Consider the following 26279-nt stretch of genomic DNA (forward strand, 5'->3'; position numbering starts at 1 on the left):
TTAGTCCAGAGAGGCTAGAAAAGTGACCAAGATCTTCAATGAGACTGTGCAGGGATCCAGATTGGGGACTAGACTCATCAACATACATTGAGACTCTGAAGGGATTCAGACTAGAGTCATCAACATACATTGAGACTCTGAAGGGATTCAGACTAGAGTCATCAACATACATTGAGACTCTGCAGGGATCCAGACTAGAGTCATCAACATACATTGAGACTCTGCAGGGATCCAGACTAGAGTCATCAACATACATTGAGACTCTGCAGGGATCCAGCCTAGAGTCATCAACATACATTGAGACTCTGCAGGGATCCAGACTAGAGTCATCAACATACATTGAGACTCTGCAGGGATCCAGACTCATCAACATACATTGAGACTCTGCAGGGATCCAGACTAGACTCATCAACATACATTGAGACTCTGCAGGGATCCAGACTAGACTCATAAACATACATTGAGACTCTGCAGGGATCCAGACTAGACTCATCAACATACATTGAGACTCTGCAGGGATCCAGACTAGACTCATCAACATACATTGAGACTCTGCAGGGATCCAGACTAGACTCATCAACATGCATTGACACTTTTGTTTTTCCCCCTGGATTTCCCTTGTTGTTCTTGTTGGATCTAATTTTAATAGCCAGCATTTCAATGGCCATAATAATATAATTCTGATTTACAAATGAAGCAATCCTGTATAAACTCAGGATCTCACCTTGAGCACTGCTCCTGCAGCCTTTCACCAGCAGTATGATGGTCACCAGCAGGTAGGGAGACCCCACCAGTAGACTACACAGCAGCCTGGGTAGAGACATGGACAACACTGGGACTGCTGGAGATGGAATGGGAGTTGGAACTGCAGTTGGAGAAAGAAAACAATTTAACACTGGAGATGGTGATGGAGAGAGACAAGGACAACACTGGAGAGAGACATGGACAACACTGGAGATGGTGCTGGTAGAGACATGGACAACACTGGGATGGTGCTGGGTAGAGACATGGACAACACTGGAGATGGTGCTGGTGGAGACATGGACAACACTGGGATGGTGCTGGGCAGAGACATGGAAAACACTGGAGATGGTGCTGGTAGAGACATGGACAACACTGGGATGGTGCTGGGCAGAGACATGGACAACACTGGAGATGGTGCTGGTAGAGACATGGACAACACTGGGATGGTGCTGGGTAGAGACATGGACAACACTGGAGATGGTGATGGGCAGAGACATGGACAACACTGGGATGGTGCTGGGCAGAGAGATGGACAACACTGGAGATGGTGCTGGGCAGAGAGATGGACAACACTGGAGATGGTGATGGGCAGAGACATGGACAACACTGGGATGGTGCTGGGCAGAGACATGGACAACACTGGAGATGGTGCTGGGCAGAGAGATGGACAACACTGGGATGGTGCTGGGCAGAGAGATGGACAACAATGGGATAGTGCTGGGCAGAGACATGGACAACACTGGGATGGTGCTGGGCAGAGACATGGACAACACTGGGATGGTGCTGGGCAGAGACATGGACAACACTGGGATGGTGCTGGGCAGAGACATGGACAACACTGGGATGATGCTGGGCAGAGACATGGACAACACTGGGATGGTGCTGGGCAGAGACATGGACAACACTGGGATGGTGCTGGGCAGAGACATGGACAACACTGGAGATGGTGCTGGGCAGAGAGATGGACAACACTGGAGATGGTGCTGGGCAGAGAGATGGACAACACTGGAGATGGTGATGGGCAGAGACATGGACAACACTGGGATGGTGCTGGGCAGAGACATGGACAACACTGGAGATGGTGCTGGGCAGAGAGATGGAAAACACTGGGATGGTGCTGGGCAGAGAGATGGACAACAATGGGATGGTGCTGGGCAGAGACATGGACAACACTGGGATGGTGCTGGGCAGAGACATGGACAACACTGGGATGGTGCTGGGCAGAGACATGGACAACACTGGGATGGTGCTGGGCAGAGACATGGACAACACTGGGATGATGCTGGGCAGAGACATGGACAACACTGGGATGGTGCTGGGCAGAGACATGGACAACAATGGGATGGTGCTGGGCAGAGACATGGACAACACTGGGATGGTGCTGGGCAGAGACATGGACAACACTGGGATGGTGCTGGGCAGAGACATGGACAACACTGGAGATGGTGCTGGGCAGAGAGATGGACAACACTGGAGATGGTGCTGGTAGAGACATGGACAACACTGGAGATGGTGCTGGTTAGAGACATGGACAACACTGGAGATGGTGATGGGCAGAGACATGGACAACACTGGGATGGTGCTGGGCAGAGACATGGACAACACTGGAGATGGTGCTGGGTAGAGAGATGGACAACACTGGAGATGGTGCTGGGCAGAGAGATGGACAACACTGGAGATGGTGATGGGCAGAGACATGGACAACACTGCTGGGATGGTGCTGGGCAGAGACATGGACAACACTGGAGATGGTGCTGGGCAGAGAGATGGACAACACTGGGATGGTGCTGGGCAGAGACATGGACAACACTGGAGATGGTGCTGGGCAGAGAGATGGACAACACTGGGATGGTGCTGGGCAGAGAGATGGACAACAATGGGATGGTGCTGGGCAGAGACATGGACAACACTGGGATGGTGCTGGGCAGAGACATGGACAACACTGGGATGGTGCTGGGCAGAGACATGGACAACACTGGGATGGTGCTGGGCAGAGACATGGACAACACTGGAGATGGTGCTGGGCAGAGAGATGGACAACACTGGGATGGTGCTGGGCAGAGAGATGGACAACAATGGGATGGTGCTGGGCAGAGACATGGACAACACTGGGATGGTGCTGGGCAGAGACATGGACAACACTGGGATGGTGCTGGGCAGAGACATGGACAACACTGGGATGGTGCTGGGCAGAGACATGGACAACACTGGGATGATGCTGGGCAGAGAGATGGACAACACTGGGATGGTGCTGGGCAGAGACATGGACAACACTGGAGATGGTGCTGGGTAGAGAGATGGACAACACTGGAGATGGTGCTGGGCAGAGAGATGGACAACACTGGAGATGGTGATGGGCAGAGACATGGACAACACTGCTGGGATGGTGCTGGGCAGAGACATGGACAACACTGGAGATGGTGCTGGGCAGAGAGATGGACAACACTGGGATGGTGCTGGGCAGAGACATGGACAACACTGGAGATGGAGCTGGGCAGAGAGATGGACAACACTGGGATGGTGCTGGGCAGAGAGATGGACAACAATGGGATGGTGCTGGGCAGAGACATGGACAACACTGGGATGGTGCTGGGCAGAGACATGGACAAAACTGGGATGGTGCTGGGCAGAGACATGGACAACACTGGGATGGTGCTGGGCAGAGACATGGACAACACTGGAGATGGTGCTGGGCAGAGAGATGGACAACACTGGGATGGTGCTGGGCAGAGAGATGGACAACAATGGGATGGTGCTGGGCAGAGACATGGACAACACTGGGATGGTGCTGGGCAGAGACATGGACAACACTGGGATGGTGCTGGGCAGAGACATGGACAACACTGGGATGGTGCTGGGCAGAGACATGGACAACACTGGGATGATGCTGGGCAGAGACATGGACAACACTGGGATGGTGCTGGGCAGAGACATGGACAACAATGGGATGGTGCTGGGCAGAGACATGGACAACACTGGGATGGTGCTGGGCAGAGACATGGACAACACTGGGATGGTGCTGGGCAGAGACATGGACAACACTGGAGATGGTGCTGGGCAGAGAGATGGACAACACTGGGATGGTGCTGGGCAAAGACATGGACAACACTGGGATGTTGCTGGGCAGAGAGATGGACAACACTGGGATGGTACTGGGCAGAGACATGGACAACACTGGAGATGGTGCTGGGCAGAGACATGGACAACACTGGAGATGGTGCTGGTAGAGACATGGACAACACTGGAGATGGTGCTGGGTAGAGACATGGACAACACTGGAGATGGTGCTGGGCAGAGACATGGACAACACTGGGATGGTGCTGGGCAGAGACATGGACAACACTGGAGATGGTGCTGGGCAGAGAGATGGACAACACTGGAGATGGTGCTGGGCAGAGAGATGGACAACACTGGAGATGGTGATGGGCAGAGACATGGACAACACTGCTGGGATGGTGCTGGGCAGAGACATGGACAACACTGGAGATGGTGCTGGGCAGAGAGATGGACAACACTGGGATGGTGCTGGGCAGAGACATGGACAACACTGGAGATGGTGCTGGGCAGAGAGATGGACAACACTGGGATGGTGCTGGGCAGAGAGATGGACAACAATGGGATGGTGCTGGGCAGAGACATGGACAACACTGGGATGGTGCTGGGCAGAGACATGGACAACACTGGGATGGTGCTGGGCAGAGACATGGACAACACTAGGATGGTGCTGGGCAGAGACATGGACAACACTGGGATGATGCTGGGCAGAGACATGGACAACACTGGGATGGTGCTGGGCAGAGACATGGACAACAATGGGATGGTGCTGGGCAGAGACATGGACAACACTGGGATGGTGCTGGGCAGAGACATGGACAACACTGGGATGGTGCTGGGCAAAGACATGGACAACACTGGAGATGGTGCTGGGCAGAGAGATGGACAACACTGGGATGGTGCTGGGCAGAGAGATGGACAACACTGGGATGGTGCTGGGCAGAGACATGGACAACACTGGGATGGTGCTGGGCAGAGACATGGACAACACTGGAGATGGTGCTGGGCAGAGAGATGGACAACACTGGGATGGTGCTGGGCAGAGAGATGGACAACACTGGGATGGTGCTGGGCAGAGACATGGACAACACTGGGATGGTGCTGGGCAGAGACATGGACAACACTGGGATGGTGATGGGCAGAGAGATGGACAACACTGGAGATAGTGCTGGGCAGAGACATGGACAACACTGGAGATGGTGCTGGGCAGAGAGATGGACAACACTGGAGATGGTGATGGGCAGAGACATGGACAACACTGGGATGGTGCTGGGCAGAGACATGGACAACACTGGGATGGTGCTGGGCAGAGATGGACAACACTGGGATGGTGATGGGCAGAGAGATGGACAACACTGGAGATGGTGCTGTGCAGAGACATGGACAACACTGGAGATGGTGCTGGGCAGAGAGATGGACAACACTGGGATGGTGCTGGGCAGAGAGATGGACAACACTGGAGATGGTGCTGTGCAGAGACATGGACAACACTGGAGATGGTGCTGGGCAGAGAGATGGACAACACTGGGATGGTGCTGGGCAGAGAGATGGACAACACTGGAGATGGTGCTGGGCAGAGACATGGACAACACTGGAGATGGTGCTGGGCAGAGACATTGACAACACTGGAGATGGTGCTGGGCAGAGACATGGACAACACTGGAGATGGTGCTGGGCAGAGACATGGACAACACTGGAGATGGTGCTGGGCAGAGACATTGACAACACTGGAGATGGTGCTGGGCAGAGAGATGGACAACACTGGGATGATGCTGGGCAGAGACATGGACAACACTGGGATGGTGCTGGGCAGAGACATGGACAACACTGGAGATAGTGCTGGGGGGAGACATGGACATGGACAACACTGGAGATGGTGATGGGCAGAGACATGGACAACACTGGGATGGTGATGGGTAGAGAGATGGACAACACTCGAGATGGTTATGGGCAGAGACACGGACAACACTGGGATGGTGTTGGGCAGAGACATGGACAACACTGGGATGGTGCTGGGCAGAGACATGGACAACACTGGGATGGTGCTGAGCAGAGACATGGACAACACTGGGATGGTGCTGGGCAGAGACATGGACAACACTGGGATGGTGCTGGGCAGAGACATGGACAACACTGGAGATGGTGCTGGGCAGAGAGATGGACAACACTGGAGATGGTGCTGGGCAGAGACATGGACAACACTGGGATGGTGATGGGCAGAGAGATGGACAACACTGGGATGGTGCTGGGCAGAGAGATGGACAACACTGGGATGGTGCTGGGCAGAGACATGGACAACACTGGAGATGGTGCTGGGCAGAGAGATGGACAACACTGGAGATGGTGCTGGGCAGAGAGATGGACAACACTGGAGATGGTGATGGGCAGAGACATGGACAACACTGGGATGGTGCTGGGCAGAGACATGGACAACACTGGGATGGTGCTGGGCAGAGATGGACAACACTGGGATGGTGCTGGGCAGAGACATGGACAACACTGGGATGGTGCTGGGCAGAGACATGGACAACACTGGGATGATGCTGGGCAGAGACATGGACAACACTGGGATGGTGCTGGGCAGAGACATGGACAACAATGGGATGGTGCTGGGCAGAGACATGGACAACACTGGGATGGTGCTGGGCAGAGACATGGACAACACTGGGATGGTGCTGGGCAGAGACATGGACAACACTGGAGATGGTGCTGGGCAGAGAGATGGACAACACTGGGATGGTGCTGGGCAAAGACATGGACAACACTGGGATGTTGCTGGGCAGAGAGATGGACAACACTGGGATGGTACTGGGCAGAGACATGGACAACACTGGAGATGGTGCTGGGCAGAGACATGGACAACACTGGAGATGGTGCTGGTAGAGACATGGACAACACTGGAGATGGTGCTGGGTAGAGACATGGACAACACTGGAGATGGTGCTGGGCAGAGACATGGACAACACTGGGATGGTGCTGGGCAGAGACATGGACAACACTGGAGATGGTGCTGGGCAGAGAGATGGACAACACTGGAGATGGTGCTGGGCAGAGAGATGGACAACACTGGAGATGGTGATGGGCAGAGACATGGACAACACTGCTGGGATGGTGCTGGGCAGATACATGGGCAACACTGAAGATGGTGCTGGGCAGAGAGATGGACAACACTGGGATGGTGCTGGGCAGAGACATGGACAACACTGGAGATGGTGCTGGGCAGAGAGATGGACAACACTGGGATGGTGCTGGGCAGAGAGATGTACAACAATGGGATGGTGCTGGGCAGAGACATGGACAACACTGGGATGGTGCTGGGCAGAGACATGGACAACACTGGGATGGTGCTGGGCAGAGACATGGACAACACTGGGATGGTGATGGGCAGAGAGATGGACAACACTTGCGATGGTGCTGGGCAGAGAGATGGACAACACTGGGATGGTGATGGGCAGAGACATGGACAACACTGGAGATGGTGCTGCGCAGAGAGATGGACAACACTGGGATGGTGCTGGGCAGAGAGATGTACAACACTGGGATGGTGCTGGGCAGAGACATGGACAACACTGGGATGGTGCTGGGCAGAGACATGGACAACACTGGGATGGTGCTGGGCAGAGACATGGACAACACTGGGATGGTGCTGGGCAGAGACATGGGCAACACTGGGATGGTGCTGGGCAGAGACATGGACAACACTGGAGATGGTGCTGGGCAGAGAGATGGACAACACTGGGATGGTGCTGGGCAGAGAGATGGACAATACTGGGATGGTGCTGGGCAGAGACATGGACAACACTGGGATGGTGCTGGGCAGAGACATGGACAACACTGGAGATGGTGCTGGGCAGAGACATGGACAACACTGGAGATTGTGCTGGGCAGAGACATTGACAACACTGGAGATGGTGCTGGGCAGAGACATGGACAACACTGGAGATGGTGCTGGGCAGAGACATGGACAACACTGGAGATGGTGCTGGGCAGAGACATTGACAACACTGGAGATGGTGCTGGGCAGAGAGATGGACAACACTGGAGATAGTGCTGGGGGGAGACATGGACAACACTGGAGATGGTGATGGGCAGAGACATGGACAACACTGGAGATGGTGCTGTGCAGAGACATGGACAACACTGGAGATGGTGCTGGGCAGAGAGATGGACAACACTGGGATGGTGCTGGGCAGAGAGATGGACAACACTGGGCGGTGCTGGGCAGCGAGATGGACAACACTGGAGATGGTGCTGGGGGGAGACATGGACAACACTGGAGATGGGGCTGGGCAGGGAGATGGACAACACTGGGATGGTGATGGGTAGAGACATGGACAACACTGGGATGGTGCTGAGCAGAGACATGGACAACACTGGGATGGTGCTGGGCAGAGACATGGACAACACTGGGATGGTGCTGGGCAGAGACATGGACAACACTGGGATGGTGCTGAGCAGAGACATGGACAACACTGGGATGGTGCTGGGCAGAGACATGGACAACACTGGGATTGTGCTGGGCAGAGACATGGACAACACTGGGATGGTGCTGGGCAGAGACATGGACAACACTGGAGATGGTGCTGGGCAGAGAGATGGACAACACTGGAGATGGTGCTGGGCAGAGACATGGACAACACTGGGATGGTGATGGGCAGAGAGATGGACAACACTGGGATGGTGCTGGGCAGAGAGATGGACAACACTGGGATGGTGCTGGGCAGAGACATGGACAACACTGGAGATGGTGCTGGGCAGAGAGATGGACAACACTGGAGATGGTGCTGGGCAGAGAGATGGACAACACTGGAGATGGTGATGGGCAGAGACATGGACAACACTGGGATGGTGCTGGGCAGAGACATGGACAACACTGGGATGGTGCTGGGCAGAGATGGACAACACTGGGATGGTGATGGGCAGAGAGATGTACAACACTGGGATGGTGCTGGGCAGAGACATGGACAACACTGGGATGGTGATGGGCAGAGACATGGACAACACTGGGATGGTGCTGGGCAGAGACATGGACAACACTGGGATGGTGCTGGGCAGAGACATGGACAACACTGGAGATGGTGCTGGGCAGAGACATGGACAACACTGGGATGGTGCTGGGCAGAGAGATGGACAATACTGGGATGGTGCTGGGCAGAGACATGGACAACACTGGGATGGTGCTGGGCAGAGACATGGACAACACTGGAGATGGTGCTGGGCAGAGACATGGACAACACTGGAGATTGTGCTGGGCAGAGACATTGACAACACTGGAGATGGTGCTGGGCAGAGACATGGACAACACTGGAGATGGTGCTGGGCAGAGACATGGACAACACTGGAGATGGTGCTGGGAGGAGACATGGACAACACTTGAGATAGTGCTGGGCAGAGACATGGACAACACTGGAGATGGTGCTGGGCAGAGACATGGACAACACTGGAGATGGTGCTGGGCAGAGACATGGACAACACTGGAGATGGTGCTGGGCAGAGACATTGACAACACTGGAGATGGTGCTGGGCAGAGAGATGGACAACACTGGAGATAGTGCTGGGGGGAGACATGGACAACACTGGAGATGGTGCTGGGCAGAGACATGGACAACACTGGAGATGGTGCTGTGCAGAGACATGGACAACACTGGAGATGGTGCTGGGCAGAGAGATGGACAACACTGGGATGGTGCTGGGCAGAGAGATGGACAACACTGGGCGGTGCTGGGCAGCGATATGGGCAACACTGGAGATGGTGCTGGGGGGAGACATGGACAACACTGGAGATGGTGCTGGGTAGAGAGATGGACAACACTGGAGATGGTGATGGGTAGAGAGATGGACAACACTCGAGATGGTTATGGGCAGAGACACGGACAACACTGGGATGGTGCTGGGCAGAGACATGGACAACACTGGAGATGGTGCTGGGCAGAGAGATGGACAACACTGGGATGGTGCTGGGCAGAGAGATGGACAACACTGGGATGGTCCTGGGCTGAGAGATGGAAAACACTGGAGAAGGTGCTGGGGGGAGACATGGACAACACTGGAGATGGTGCTGGGCAGAGAGATGGCCAACACTGAGATGGTGATGGGTAGAGACATGGACAACACTGGAGATTGTGCTGGGCAGAGACATGGACAACACTGGAGATGGTGCTGGGCAGAGACATGGACAACACTGGAGATGGTGCTGGGCAGAGACATGGACAACACTGGAGATGGTGCTGGGGGGAGACATGGACAACACTGGAGTTGGTGCTGGGCAGAGACATGGACAACACTGGAGATGGTGCTGGGCAGAGACATGGACAACACTGGAGATGGTGCTGGGCAGAGACATGGACAACACTGGAGATGGTGCTGGGGGGAGACATGGACAACACTGGAGATGGTGATGGGTAGAGACATGGACAACACTGGGATGGTGCTGGGCAGCGATATGGGCAACACTGGAGATGGTGCTGGGGGGAGACATGGACAACACTGGAGATGGTGCTGGGTAGAGAGATGGACAACACTGGAGATGGTGATGGGTAGAGAGATGGACAACACTCGAGATGGTTATGGGCAGAGACACGGACAACACTGGGATGGTGCTGGGCAGAGACATGGACAACACTGGAGATGGTGCTGGGCAGAGAGATGGACAACACTGGGATGGTGCTGGGCAGAGAGATGGACAACACTGGGATGGTCCTGGGCTGAGAGATGGAAAACACTGGAGAAGGTGCTGGGGGGAGACATGGACAACACTGGAGATGGTGCTGGGCAGAGAGATGGCCAACACTGAGATGGTGATGGGTAGAGACATGGACAACACTGGAGATTGTGCTGGGCAGAGACATGGACAACACTGGAGATGGTGCTGGGCAGAGACATGGACAACACTGGAGATGGTGCTGGGCAGAGACATGGACAACACTGGAGATGGTGCTGGGGGGAGACATGGACAACACTGGAGTTGGTGCTGGGCAGAGACATGGACAACACTGGAGATGGTGCTGGGCAGAGACATGGACAACACTGGAGATGGTGCTGGGCAGAGACATGGACAACACTGGAGATGGTGCTGGGGGGAGACATGGACAACACTGGAGATGGTGATGGGTAGAGACATGGACAACACTGGGATGGTGCTGGGCAGAGACATGGACAAAACTGGAGATGGTGCTGGGCAGAGAGATGGTCAACACTGGGATGGTGCTGGGCAGAGAGATGGACAACACTGGGATGGTGCTGGGCAGAGAGATGGACAACACTGGGATGGTGCTGGGCAGAGAGATGGACAACACTGGGATGGTGCTGGGCAGATAGATGGACAACACTGGAGATGGTGATGGGTAGAGACATGGACAACACTGGAGATGGTGCTGGGTAGAGACATGGACAACACTGGGACTGCTGGAGATGGAATGGCAGTTGGAGGAAGATTGAATAAACCCCCAGTGCAATCAGCTAACATGCAATCAATGGAAAATAAAATTGATGACCTACGAGGAAGATGAAACTACCAACGGGACATTAAAACTGTAATATCTTCTGCTTCATTGAGTCGTGGCTGAACGACGACATGACCAACATACAGCGGGATCGTTACACGCTGTATCAGCAGGATAGAACAGCAGAGTCTGGTAAGACAAGGTGGGAGGGGTCGGACTATGTATATTTGTAAACAACAGCTGGTGTACGATATCTAAGGAAGTCTCATGGTTTTGCTCGCCTGAGGTAGAGTATCTCATGATAAGCTGTAGCCCACACTATTTACCTAGAGAGTTTACATCTGTATCTGTCTACATACCAGCACAGACCGATGCACTAAGACCACACTCAATGACTTGTATTACAACATAAGCAAAGAATATGCTCATCCAGAGGCGGCACTCCTAGTGGCCGGGGACTTTAATGCAGGGAACCTTAAATCTGTTTTACCAAATGTCTATCAGCATGTTCAATGGGCAACCAGTGGGAAAAAACTCTAGACTACCTTTACTCCACACACAGAGACGCGTATAAAGCTCTCCCTCGCCCTCCATTTGGCAAATCTGACCATAATTCTATCCTCCTGACTCCTGCTTACAAGCAAAAATTAAAGCAGGAAGCACCAGTGACACGCTCAATACAAAAGTGGTCAGATGAAGCAGATGCTAAGCCACAGGACCCTTTTGCTAGCACAGACTGGAATATGTTCCCGGGATTCTTCCGATGGCATTGAGGAGTACACCACATCAGTCATTGGCTTCATCAATAAGTGCATCGAGGACGTCGTCGTCACAGTGACTGTACATACATAACCCAACCAGAAGCCATATATTACAGGCAACATTCGCACTCAGCTAAAGGGTAGAGCTGCCGCTTTCAAGGAGTGGGACTCTACGGGCAGCCCCCAGGTGGTAAGGTTAGGTAACAACACATTTTCCACGCTGATCTTCAACACAGGGGCCCCTCAGGGGTGCGTACTCAGTCTCCTCCTGTACTCCCTGTTCACTCATGACTGCACAGCCAGGCACGACTCCAACACCAACATTAAGTTTGCCGATGAAACAACAGTGGTAGGCCTGATCACCAACAACGACGAGACATCCTAGGGAGGAGGTCAGAGACCTGGACGTGTGGTGCTGGGACAACAAATTCTCCCTCAACGTGAACAAGACAAAGGAGATGATTGTGGACTACAGGAAAAGAGGACCGAGCACGCCCTCATTCTCATCGAAAGGGATGTAGTGGAGCAGGTCGAGAGCTTCAAGTGTCAACATAACAAACAAAATAACATGGTCCAAGCACACCAAGACAGTCATGAAGAGGGCCCGACAAAACCTATTCCCACTCAGGTGACTGAAAAGATTTGGCATGGGTCCTCAGATCCTAAAAAGGTTCTACAGCTTCACCATCGAGAGCATCATGACTGGTTGCATCACTGCCTGGTACGGCAACTGCTCGGCATCTGACCGTAAGGCACTACAGAGGGTAGTGGGTACGGCCCAGGGCCAAGCTTCCTGCCATCCAGGACCTCTGTACCAGGCGGTGTCAGAGGAAGGCCCTAAAAATAATCAAAGACTCCAGCCACCATAGGCATAGAGCGTTCTCTCTGCTACCGCAAGTGGTACCGGAATGCCAAGACTAGGTCCAAGAGGCTTAAAAACAGCTTCTACCCCCAAGCCATAAGACTACTGAACATCTAATAAAATGGCTACCCAGACTATTTGCATTGCCCCCCCCACCCATCTTCTACGCTGCTGCTAGTCTCTGTTATTATCTATGCATAGAGACTTTAATAACTCTAACTACATGTACATATTACCTCAATTACCTCGACTAACCGGTGCCCATGCACTTTGACTCTGTACCGGTACCCCCTGTATATAGCCTCCATATTGACTCTGTACCGGTACCCTTGTGTATATAGCCTCCACATTGACTCTGTACCGGTACCCCCTGTATATAGCCTCCACATTGACTCTGTACCGGTACCCCCTGTATATAGCCTCCACATTGACTCTGTACCATAATAACCTGTATATAGCCTCCACTTTGACTCTGTACAGGTACCCCCTGTATATAGCCTCCATATTGACTCTGTACCGGTACCCTTGTGTATATAGCCTCCACATTGACTCTGTACCGGTACCCCCTGTATATAGCCTCCACATTGACTCTGTACCGGTACCCCCTGTATTTAGCCTCCACATTGACTCTGTACCAGTACCCCCTGTATATAGCATCCACATGGACTCTATACTGGTTCCCCCTGTATATGGCCTCCACAATGACTCTGAACCGGTAACCCCTGTATATAGCCTCCACATTGACTCTGTACCATAATAACCTGTATATAGCCTCCACATTGACTCTGTACCGGTACCCCCTGTATATAGCCTCCATATTGACTCTGTACCGGTACCCCCTGTAAATAGCCTCCACATTGACTCTGTACCGGTACCCCTGTATATAGCCTCCACATTGACTCTGTACCAGTACCCCCTGTATATAGTCTCCACATTGACTCTGTACCGGAATACCCTGCATATAGCCTCCACATTGACTCTGTACTGGTACCCCCTGTATATAGCCTCCACATTGACTCTGTACCGGTACCCCCTGTATATAGCCTCCATATTGACTCTGTACCGGTACCCCCTGTATATAGCCTCCACATTGACTCTGTACCGGTACCCCCTTTATATAGCCTCCACATTGACTCTGTACCGTTACCCCCTGTATATAGCCTCCACATTGACTCTGTACCATAATAACCTGTATATAGCCTCCACATTGACTCTGTACCGGTACCCCCTGTATATAGCCTCCACATTGACTCTGTACCGGTACCCCCTGTATATAGCCTCCACATTGACTCTATACTGGTTCCCCCTGTTTATAGTATCCACATTGACTCTGTACTGGTACGCCCCTGTATATAGCCTCCACATTGACTCTGTACCATAATAACCTGTATATAGCCTCCACATTGACTCTGTACCGGTACACCCTGTATATAGCCTCCACATTGACTCTGTACCGGTACCCCCTGTATATAGCCTCCATATTGACTCTGTACCGGTACCCCCTGTATATAGCCTCCACATTGACTCTGTACCGGTACCCCCTGTATTTAGCCTCCACATTGACTCTGTACCGGTACCCCTGTATTTAGCCTCCACATTGACTCTGTACCGGTACCCTCTGTATATAGCCTCCACATTGACTCTGTACCATAATAACCTGTATATAGCCTCCACATTGACTCTGTACCGTAATACCCTGTATATAGCCTCCACATTGACTCTGTACCGATACCTCCTGTATATAGCCTCCACATTGACTCTGTACTGGTACCCCCCTGTAAATAGCCTCCACATTGACTCTGTACTGGTACCCCCTGTATATAGCCTCCACATTGACTCTGTACCGGTACCCCCTGTATATAGCCTCCACATTGACTCTGTACCGGTACCCCTGTATATAGCCTCCACATTGACTCTGTACCAGTACCCCCTGTATATAGTCTCCACATTGACTCTGTACCGGAATACCCTGCATATAGCCTCCACATTGACTCTGTACTGGTACCCCCTGTATATAGCCTCCACATTGACTCTGTACCGGTACCCCCTGTATATAGCCTCCACATTGACTCTGTACCGGTACCCCCTGTATATAGCCTCCACATTGACTCTGTACCATAATAACCTGTATATAGCCTCCACTTTGACTCTGTACAGGTACCCCCTGTATATAGCCTCCATATTGACTCTGTACCGGTACCCTTGTGTATATAGCCTCCACATTGACTCTGTACCGGTACCCCCTGTATATAGCCTCCACATTGACTCTGTACCGGTACCCCCTGTATTTAGCCTCCACATTGACTCTGTACCAGTACCCCCTGTATATAGCATCCACATGGACTCTATACTGGTTCCCCCTGTATATGGCCTCCACAATGACTCTGAACCGGTAACCCCTGTATATAGCCTCCACATTGACTCTGTACCATAATAACCTGTATATAGCCTCCACATTGACTCTGTACCGGTACCCCCTGTATATAGCCTCCACATTGACTCTGTACCGGTACCCCCTGTATATAGCCTCCACATTGACTCTGTACCGGTACCCCTGTATATAGCCTCCACATTGACTCTGTACCAGTACCCCCTGTATATAGTCTCCACATTGACTCTGTACCGGAATACCCTGCATATAGCCTCCACATTGACTCTGTACTGGTACCCCCTGTATATAGCCTCCACATTGACTCTGTACCGGTACCCCCTGTATATAGCCTCCACATTGACTCTGTACCGGTACCCCCTGTATATAGCCTACACATTGACTCTGTACCATATTAACCTGTATATAGCCTTCACATTGACTCTGTACCGGTACCCCCTTTATATAGCCTCCACATTGACTCTGTACCGTTACCCCCTGTATATAGCCTCCACATTGACTCTGTACCATAATAACCTGTATATAGCCTCCACATTGACTCTGTACCGGTACCCCCTGTATATAGCCTCCACATTGACTCTGTACCGGTACCCCCTGTATATAGCCTCCACATTGACTCTATACTGGTTCCCCCTGTTTATAGTATCCACATTGACTCTGTACTGGTACGCCCCTGTATATAGCCTCCACATTGACTCTGTACCATAATAACCTGTATATAGCCTCCACATTGACTCTGTACCGGTACACCCTGTATATAGCCTCCACATTGACTCTGTACCGGTACCCCCTGTATATAGCCTCCATATTGACTCTGTACCGGTACCCCCTGTATATAGCCTCCACATTGACTCTGTACCGGTACCCCCTGTATTTAGCCTCCACATTGACTCTGTACCGGTACCCCCTGTATTTAGCCTCCACATTGACTCTGTACCGGTACCCTCTGTATATAGCCTCCACATTGACTCTGTACCATAATAACCTGTATATAGCCTCCACATTGACTCTGTACCGTAATACCCTGTATATAGCCTCCACATTGACTCTGTACCGATACCTCCTGTATATAGCCTCCACATTGACTCTGTACTAGTACCCCCTGTATATAGCCTCCACATTGACTCTGTACCGGAACCCCCTGTATATAGCCTCCACATTGACTCTGTACCGGTACCCCTGTATATAGCCTCCACATTGACTCTGTACCTGTACCCCCTGTATATAGCCTCCACATTGACTCTGTACCGGTACCCCCTGTATATAGCCTCCACATTGACTCTGTACCGGTAACCCTGTATATAGCCTCCACATTGACTCTGTACCAGTACCCCCTGTATATAGTCTCCACATTGACTCTGTACCGGAATACCCTGCATATAGCCTCCACATTGACTCTGTACTGGTACCCCCTGTATATAGCCTCCACATTGACTCTGTACCGGTACCCCCTGTATATAGCCTCCACATTGACTCTGTACCGGTACCCCCTGTATATAGCCTACACATTGACTCTGTACCATATTAACCTGTATATAGCCTTCACATTGACTCTGTACCGGTACCCCCTTTATATAGCCTCCACATTGACTCTGTACCGTTACCCCCTGTATATAGCCTCCACATTGACTCTGTACCATAATAACCTGTATATAGCCTCCACATTGACTCTGTACCGGTACCCCCTGTATATAGCCTCCACATTGACTCTGTACCGGTACCCCCTGTATATAGCCTCCACATTGACTCTGTACCATAATAACCTGTATATAGCCTCCACATTGACTCTGTACCGGTACACCCTGTATATAGCCTCCACATTGACTCTGTACCGGTACCCCCTGTATATAGCCTCCATATTGACTCTGTACCGGTACCCCCTGTATATAGCCTCCACATTGACTCTGTACCGGTACCCCCTGTATTTAGCCTCCACATTGACTCTGTACCGGTACCCCCTGTATTTAGCCTCCACATTGACTCTGTACCGGTACCCTCTGTATATAGCCTCCACATTGACTCTGTACCATAATAACCTGTATATAGCCTCCACATTGACTCTGTACCGTAATACCCTGTATATAGCCTCCACATTGACTCTGTACCGATACCTCCTGTATATAGCCTCCACATTGACTCTGTACTGGTACCCCCCTGTAAATAGCCTCCACATTGACTCTGTACTGGTACCCCCTGTATATAGTCTCCACATTGACTCTGTACTGGTACCCCCTGTTTATAGTCTCCACATTGACTCTGTACTGGTTCCCCCCTGTAAATAGCCTCCACATTGACTCTGTACCAGTACCCCCTGTATATAGCCTCCACATTGACTCTGTACTGGTACACCCTGTATATAGCCTCCACATTGACTCTGTACCGTAATGACCTGTATATAGCCTCCACTTTTATTTAGTACCATAATATCCTGCATATAGTCCCGTTATTGTTATTTTGGTTAATTTTTATTTATTTTATTTTACCTTTATTTAACCAGGTAGGCAAGTTGAGAACAAGTTCTCATTTACAATTGCGACATGGCCAAGATAAAGCAAAGCAGTTCGACAGATACAACAACACAGAGTTACACATGGAGTAAAACAAACATACAGTCAATAATAAAGTATAAACAAGTCTATATACAATGTGAGCAAATGAGGTGAGAAGGGAGGTAAAGGCAAAAAGGCCATGGTGGCAAGGTAAATACAATATAGCAAGTAAAACACTGGAATGGTAGCTTTGCAATGGAAGAATGTGCAAAGTAGAAATAAAAATAATGGGGTGCAAAGGAGCAAAATAAATAAATAAATTAAATACAGTTGGGAAAGAGGTAGTTGATAGGGCTAAATTATAGGTGGGCTATGTACAGGTGCAGTAATCTGTGAGCTGCTCTGACAGTTGGTGCTTAAAGCTAGTGAGGGAGATAAGTGTTTCCAGTTTCAGAGATTTTTGTAGTTCGTTCCAGTCATTGGCAGCAGAGAACTGGAAAGAGAGGCGGCCAAAGAAAGAATTGGTTTTGGGGGTGACTAGAGAGATATACCTGCTGGAGCGTGTGCTACAGGTGGGAGATGCTATGGTGACCAGCGAGCTGAGATAAGGGGGGACTTTACCTAGCAGGGTCTTGTAGATGACATGGAGCCAGTGGGTTTGGCGACGAGTATGAAGCGAGGGCCAGCCAACGAGAGCGTACAGGTCGCAATGGTGGGTAGTATATGGGGCTTTGGTGACAAAACGGATTGCACTGTGATAGACTGCATCCAATTTGTTGAGTAGGGTATTGGAGGCTATTTTGTAAATTACATCGCCAAAGGCGAGGATTGGTAGGATGGTCAGTTTTACAAGGGTATGTTTGGCAGCATGAGTGAAGGATGCTTTGTTGCGAAATAGGAAGCCAATTCTAGATTTAACTTTGGATTGGAGATGTTTGATATGGGTCTGGAAGGAGAGTTTACAGTCTAACCAGACACCTAAGTATTTGTAGTTGTCCACGTATTCTATGTCAGAGCCGTCCAGAGTAGTGATGTTGGACAGGCGGGTAGGTGCAGGTAGCGATCGGTTGAAGAGCATGCATTTAGTTTTACTTGTATTTAAGAGCAATTGGAGGCCACGGAAGGAGAGTTGTATGGCATTGAAGCTTGCCTGGAGGGTTGTTAACACAGTGTCCAAAGAAGGGCCGGAAGTATACAGAATGGTGTCGTCTGCGTAGAGGTGGATCAGAGACTCACCAGCAGCAAGAGCGACCTCATTAATGTATACAGAGAAGAGAGTCGGTCCAAGAATTGAACCCTGTGGCACCCCCATGGAGACTGCCAGAGGTCCGGACAACAGACCCTCCGATTTGACACAATGAACTCTATCAGAGAAGTAGTTGGTAAACCAGGCGAGGCAATCATTTGAGAAACCAAGGCTGTTGAGTCTGCCGATGAGGATGTGGTGATTGACAGAGTCGAAAGCCTTGGCTAGATCAATGAATACGGCTGCACAGTAATGTTTCTTATCGATGGCGGTTAAGATATCGTTTAGGACCTTGAGCGTGGCTGAGGTGCACCCATGATCAGCTCTGAAACCAGATTGCATAGCAGAGAAGGTATGGTGAGATTCAAAATGGTCGGTAATCTGTTTGTTGACTTGGCTTTCGAAGACCTTAGAAAGGCATGGTAGGATAGATATAGGTCTGTAGCAGTTTGGGTCAAGAGTGTCCCCCCCTTTGAAGAGGGGGATGACCGCAGCTGCTTTCCAATCTTTGGGAATCTCAGACGACACGAAAGAGAGGTTGAACAGGCTAGTAATAGGGGTGGCAACAATTTCGGCAGATAATTTTAGAAAGAAAGGGTCCAGATTGTCTAGCCCGGCTGATTTGTAGGGGTCCAGATTTTGCAGCTCTTTCAGAACATCAGCTGAATGGATTTGGGAGAAGGAGAAATGGGGAAGGCTTGGGCGAGTTGCTGTTGGGGGTGCAGTGCTGTTGACAGGGGTAGGAGTAGCCAGGTGGAAAGCATGGCCAGCAGTAGAAAAATGCTTATTGAAATTGTCAATTATGGTGGATTTATCAGTGGTGACAGTGTTTCCTATCTTCAGTGCAGTGGGCAACTGGGAGGAGGTGTTCTTATTCTCCATGGACTTTACAGTGTCCCAGAACTTTTTTGAGTTAGTGTTGCAAGAAGCAAATTTCTGCTTGAAAAAGCTAGCCTTGGCTTTTCTAACTGCCTGTGTATAATGGTTTCTAGCTTCCCTGAACAGCTGCATATCACGGGGGCTGTTCGATGCTAATGCAGAACGCCATAGGATGTTTTTGTGTTGGTTAAGGGCAGTCAGGTCTGGGGAGAACCAAGGGCTATATCTGTTCCTGGTTCTAAATTTCTTGAATGGGGCATGTTTATTTAAGATGGTTAGGAAGGCATTTTTAAAAAATATCCAGGCATCCTCTACTGACGGGATGAGGTCAATATCCTTCCAGGATACCCCGGCCAGGTCGATTAGAAAGGCCTGCTCGCTGAAGTGTTTCAGGGAGCGTTTTACAGTGATGAGAGGAGGTCGTTTGACCGCTGACCCATTACGGATGCAGGCAATGAGGCAGTGATCGCTGAGATCTTGGTTGAAGACAGCAGAGGTGTATTTAGAGGGGAAGTTGGTTAGGATGATATCTATGAGGGTGCCCGTGTTTAAGGCTTTGGGTAGGTACCTGGTAGGTTCATTGATAATTTGTGTGAGATTGAGGGCATCAAGTTTAGATTGTAGGATGGCTGGGGTGTTAAGCATGTTCCAGTTTAGGTCGCCTAGCAGCACGAGCTCTGAAGATAGATGGGGGGCAATCAGTTCACATATGGTGTCCAGAGCACAGCTGGGGGCAGAGGGTGGTCTATAGCAGGCGGCAATGGTGAGAGACTTGTTTTTAGAGAGGTGGATTTTTAAAAGTAGAAGTTCAAATTGTTTGGGTACAGACCTGGATAGTAGGACAGAACTCTGCAGGCTATCTTTGCAGTAGATTGCAACACCGCCCCCTTTGGCAGTTCTATCTTGTCTGAAAATGTTGTAGTTTGGAATTAAAATGTCTGAATTTTTGGTGGTCTTCCTAAGCCAGGATTCAGACACAGCTAGAACATCTGGGTTGGCAGAGTGTGCTAAAGCAGTGAATAGAACAAACTTAGGGAGGAGGCTTCTAATGTTAACATGCATGAAACCAAGGCTATTACGGTTACAGAAGTCGTCAAAAGAGAGCGCCTGGGGAATAGGAGTGGAGCTAGGCACTGCAGGGCCTGGATTCACCTCTACATCGCCAGAGGAACATAGGAGGAGTAGAATAAGGGTGCGGCTAAAAGCAATAAGAATTGGTCGTCTAGAACGTCTGGAACAGAGAGTAAAAGGAGGTTTCTGGGGGCGATAAAATAGCATCAAGGTATAATGTACAGACAAAGGTAAGGTAGGATGTGAATACAGTGGAGGTAAACCTAGGTATTGAGTGATGAAGAGAGAGATATTGTCTCTAGAAACATCATTGAAACCAGGAGATGTCATTGCATGTGTGGGTGGTGGAACTAATAGGTTGGATAAGGTATAGTGAGCAGGACTAGAGGCTCTACAGTGAAATAAGCCAATAAACACTAACCAGAACAGTAATGGACAAGACATATTGACATTAAGGAGAGGCATGCTTAGTCGAGTGATCAAAAGGGTCCAGTGAGTGGAGAGGTTGGTTGAGGTTCACGGCGATTTAGACAGCTAGCCAGGCCATCGGTAGCAAGCTAGCATAGGATGGAGTCTGTTGTTAGCCACCTCTTGCGTTCGGTCAGTAGATTAGTGGGGTTCCGTGTGGTAGAGGGGATGAATCCAAATCACACAACAACAACAAAAATAAGAACAATAGATATAGTTATAGAGGCCCAAGAAGAAAAGATAATAATAATAAAAATAAATAAATTGTCCGATTGTCTATTCAGATAGCAGCCGGTAAGACAGCTAACGGTTAGCGGGCCGCAGATGGGCGTTCAGGTAACGTCGCGACGGAGGAGCCAGCCGGATCTCCTTCAGGTAGATAACGTCGGCAGTCCAGTTGTGAAGGCCCGGTGGGGCTCCGCGTAGGCAGTGAAACGGGTCCGGATAGGTGACTGCAGCCCAGGAGTGAATGATGGAACTCAGGAGTGATTGACGGAGCTGGCTAGCACCGGAACAATCGATGTTTGCTCCGGAATCGACGAAAGCCGACTGTCACACGGATAGCAGCTAGCTAGCTGTGAGATCCGGGTATGAATGTCCAGAGAGCAGTTGAAATCCAGGGACATGGAGAGAAAAATTGGTCCGGTATGTTCCGTTCCGAGCCGCGCTGCGCCGTACAAAACTGGCGATAGATTTTCGATAGATTTTCGAGCTAAAGGATATCTGATGACCACAAACCGTGGTTAGCTGAATACTAACGATTTGCCAGTAAAGAAGCTAACTAGCTTCTGATTAGCTTCTGGATTAGCTTCTGGGCTAACTCCTGGCTAGCTTCTGGCTAGTTTCTGGCTAGCTTCTTGGAGTTTCTGGCTAGCTTCTTGGAGGATTACAGATCTGAGGTAAATAATACTTTTTTTATAAATATAAATTGGTGAGGCTGGTTGCAGGAGAGTGTTTAGAAGATGAGTTGATGGAAAATAAAAATAAAATGTATGTGAAAAAAGTTGTAAATATATATATATATACAGGACACGACAAGACGAGGACAAAAGACGTCTGAACTGCTATGCGATCTTGGAGGAAAGGGCTGGTCAGTCAGCATTTCACTGTGAGGTCTACACCAGTTGGTTAAGGGCAGGCCAGTCAGCATTTCACTGTGAGGTCTACACCTGTTGGTTAAGGGCTGGTCAGTCAGCATGTCACTGTGAGGTCTTGAAGCATGGTGGTGGCAGCATCATGTGACTAATAACATTTATACCACGGCTTCCAGCCAATCAGCATTGAGGGCTGGACCCCAGTAGTTTATAATGCAGGTTTCAGCACCTCTTAACAGTGTAAAGAAGAACCACCCAGTTTATAATGCAGGTTTCAGCACCTCTTAACAGTGTAAAGAAGAACCACCCAGTTTATAATGCAGGTTTCAGCACCTCTTAACAGTGTAAAGAAGAACCACCCAGTTTATAATGCAGGTTTCAGCACCTCTTAACAGTGTAAAGAAGAAACAGATAATCTGAATGTCAAGGTTTCTCATATTCTCACCTGTCACAGTCATCCAGCTCTCTGGTGATTCTCCAGAGTTGGTACACTTGTAGAGTCCTTCATCTGACTTGGATACTGCAGGGATGGTCATCTCTCCTGTAATCTCAGTCCTGATGAGGGATCCATCTTTGTAGAAATCAGCTGTGATGTCAGAGGGAATTCCCTGATATCTGCAGCGCAGAGTCACAGAATCTCCCTCAGTCACAGGAAGGGCAGGGCTCTCCAGGATCACAGCTCCAGCTGTGTATAATATATAAACATCATATATAAACAGGGCTCTCCAGGATCACAGCTCCAGCTGTATATAATATATAAACATCATATATAAACAGGTCTCTCCAGGATCACAGCTCCAGCTGTATATAATATATAAACATCATATATAAACAGGTCTCTCCAGGATCACAGCACCAGCTGTATATAATATATAAACATCATATATAAACAGGTCTCTCCAGGATCACAGCTCCAGCTGTATATAATATATGAACATCATATATAAACAGGTCTCTCTAGGATCACAGCTCCAGCTGTATATAATATATAAACATCATATATAAACAGGTCTCTCCAGGATCACAGCTCCAGCTGTATATAATATATAAACATCATATATAAACAGGTCTCTCCAGGATCACAGCTCCAGCTGTATATAATATATAAACATCATATATAAACAGGTCTCTCCAGGATCACAGCTCCAGCTATATATAATATATAAACATCATATATAAACAGGTCTGTCCAGGATCACAGCACCAGCTGTATATAATATTTAAACATCATATATAAACAGGTCTCTCCAGGATCACAGCTCCAGCTGTATATAATATATAAACATCATATATAAACAGGTCTCTCCAGGATCACAGCTCCAGCTGTATATAATATATAAACATCATATATAAACAGGGCTCTCCAGGATCACAGCTCCAGCTGTATATAATATATGAACATCATATATAAACAGGTCTCTCCAGGATCACAGCTCCAGCTGTATATAATATATAAACAGGTCTCTCCAGGATCACAGCTCCAGCTGTATATAATATATAAACATCATATATAAACATAACATCAGCTATCTGAAACCAGATGAACCACTAAACACTATAATGTTAGTAGATGGTGTTTGTGGACATACCATGTACTGTGATGTTGACAGCATTGCTGTGTTCTCCAGACCCAGACTCACACCAGTACACTCCACTGTCTGATGGTATTAGTAACGTGTTGCATGAAGGCCCTTGTTGTTTTCCCCAGTCAGTATTACACTCTGTATGGTTCCCTCTCTCTGCGTTCCTCATCACTCTCCATCCAGCAGAGTTCCCCTGATCCTCACAGCTCAGAGAGACAGACTCATATTCAAAGAACTGAGATCTGTCAGGACTGACACTCAGAGATACTGGAGGAGAGAGAGAGGCTGGAGGAGAGAGAGAGGCTGGAGGAGAGAGAGAGGCTGGAGGAGAGAGAGAGAGAGAGAGAGAGCGAGAGAGGAAGGTAGAGAGGAAGAAAGAGAGAGGAAGTTTGGAAGGAGGAGAGAGAGAGAGAGATCATGAGAAGAAGAGCTCCGTTTAGCATAAAAATAAATGCTTTGTCATATCCGTGGTATACGTTTCTCATATACCATTGCTTCCAGCCAATCAGCATTCAGGGCTGGAACCATCCAGTTTATAATGCAGGTTTCAGCACCTCTTAACAGTGTAAAGAAGAACCACCCAGTTTATAATGCAGGTTTCAGCATCTCTTAACAGTGTCAAGAAGAACCACCCAGTTTATAATGCAGGTTTCAGCACCTCTTAACAGTGTAGAGAAGAACCACCCAGTTTATAATGCAGGTTTCAGCACCTCTTAACAGTGTAGAGAAGAACCACCCAGTTTATAATGCAGGTTTCAGCACCTCTTAACAGTGTAAAGAAGAACCAGATCATCTGAATGTCAAGGTTTCTCATATTCTCACCTGTCACAGTCATCCAGCTCTCTGGTGATTCTCCTTTAGAGATGGTACACTTGTAGAGTCCTTCATCTGACTTGGATACTGCAGGGATGGTCATCTCTCCTGTAGTCGCATTCCTGATGAGGGATCCATCTTTGTAGAAATCAGCTGTGAGGTCAGAGGGAGTTCCCTGATATCTGCAGCGCAGAGTCACAGAATCTCCCTCAGTCACAGGAAGGGCAGGGCTCTCCAGGATCACAGCTCCATCTGTATATAATATACAAACATCATATATAAACAGGTCTCTCCAGGATCACAGCTCCAGCTGTATATAAATATATAAACATCATATATAAACAGGTCTCTCCAGGATCACAGCTCCAGCTGTATATAATATATAAACATCATATATAAACAGGTCTCTCCAGGATCACAGCTCCAACTGTATATAATATATAAACATCATATATAAACAGGTCTCTCCAGGATCACAGCTCCAGCTGTATATAATATATAAACAGGTCTCTCCAGGATCACAGCTCCAGCTGTATATAATATATAAACATCATATATAAACATAACATCAGCTATCTGAAACCAGATGAACCACTAAACACTATAATGTTAGTAGATGGTGTTTGTGGACATACCATGTACTGTGATGTTGACAGCGTTGCTGTGTTTTCCAGACCCAGACTCACACCAGTACACTCCACTGTCTGATGGTATTAGTGACACGATGCATGAAGACCCTTGTGGTTTTCCCCATTTTCTTCCACAATCTGAACGCACCCCAGAGACTGTGTATCTCTTCAGTCTCCATCCAGCAGAGTTCCCCTGAACCTCACAGCTCAGAGAGACAAACTCATATTCAAAGAACTGAGATTTGTCAGGACTGACACTCAGAGAGGCAGGAAGAGAGAGATCTGAGAGAGAGAGGGAGAGAGGGAGGGAAAGAGGGAGAGAGAGAGAGAGAGAGAGAGAGAGAGAGAGAGGGAGAGAGGGAGAGGAAGGTAGAGAGGAGGAGAGAGAGAGGAAGGTGGAAGGAGGAGAGAGAGAGAATGAGAAGAAGAGCTCCGTTTAGCATAAAAATAAATGCTTTGTCATACCCGTGCTATACGTTTCTCATATACCATTGCTTCCAGCCAATCAGCATTCAGGACTGGAACCACCCAGTTTATAATGCAGGTTTCAGCACCTCTTGACAGTGTAAAGAAGAACCACCCAGTTTATAATGCAGGTTTCAGCACCTCTTAACAGTGTAAAGAAGAACCACCCAGTTTATAATGCAGGTTTCAGCACCTCTTAACAGTGTAAAGAAGAACCACCCAGTTTATAATGCAGGTTTCAGCACCTCTTAACAGTGTAAAGAAGAACCACCCAGTTTATAATGCAGGTT

At 49.4% G+C, this 26279-nt stretch overlaps 1 protein-coding gene across 1 annotated transcript; it reads right to left on the reverse strand.

Annotated features, from left to right (window-relative positions):
• On the reverse strand, nt 1-26016 carry LOC139417007 (sialoadhesin-like). The gene is made up of 8 exons (XM_071166240.1): nt 26001-26016; nt 25531-25806; nt 24905-25147; nt 24089-24367; nt 22945-23184; nt 12495-12497; nt 725-841; nt 1-14 (listed from the first exon to the last, which is right to left on the reverse strand). Exons 1-8 carry the CDS (start codon nt 26014-26016, stop codon nt 1-3), a joined length of 1188 nt encoding a protein of 395 aa, XP_071022341.1.
• Nucleotides 26017-26279: the final 263 nt, after the last annotated feature.

This window comes from Oncorhynchus clarkii, chromosome 9, assembly GCF_045791955.1.
Source record: "Oncorhynchus clarkii lewisi isolate Uvic-CL-2024 chromosome 9, UVic_Ocla_1.0, whole genome shotgun sequence".
Lineage (NCBI taxonomy): Eukaryota > Metazoa > Chordata > Actinopteri > Salmoniformes > Salmonidae > Oncorhynchus > Oncorhynchus clarkii.

What these genes read in the sequence shown, in the direction of transcription:
- LOC139417007 (XM_071166240.1), bottom strand. An exon ending in GAGCTGGATGACTGTGACAG is followed by an intron (nt 24,368 to 24,904) that starts GTGAGAATATGA and finishes TCTCTCCTCCAG; the next exon opens with CCTCTCTCTCTCCTCCAGTA. An exon ending in TGTCAACATCACAGTACATG is followed by an intron (nt 23,185 to 24,088) that starts GTATGTCCACAA and finishes TATTATACACAG; the next exon opens with CTGGAGCTGTGATCCTGGAG.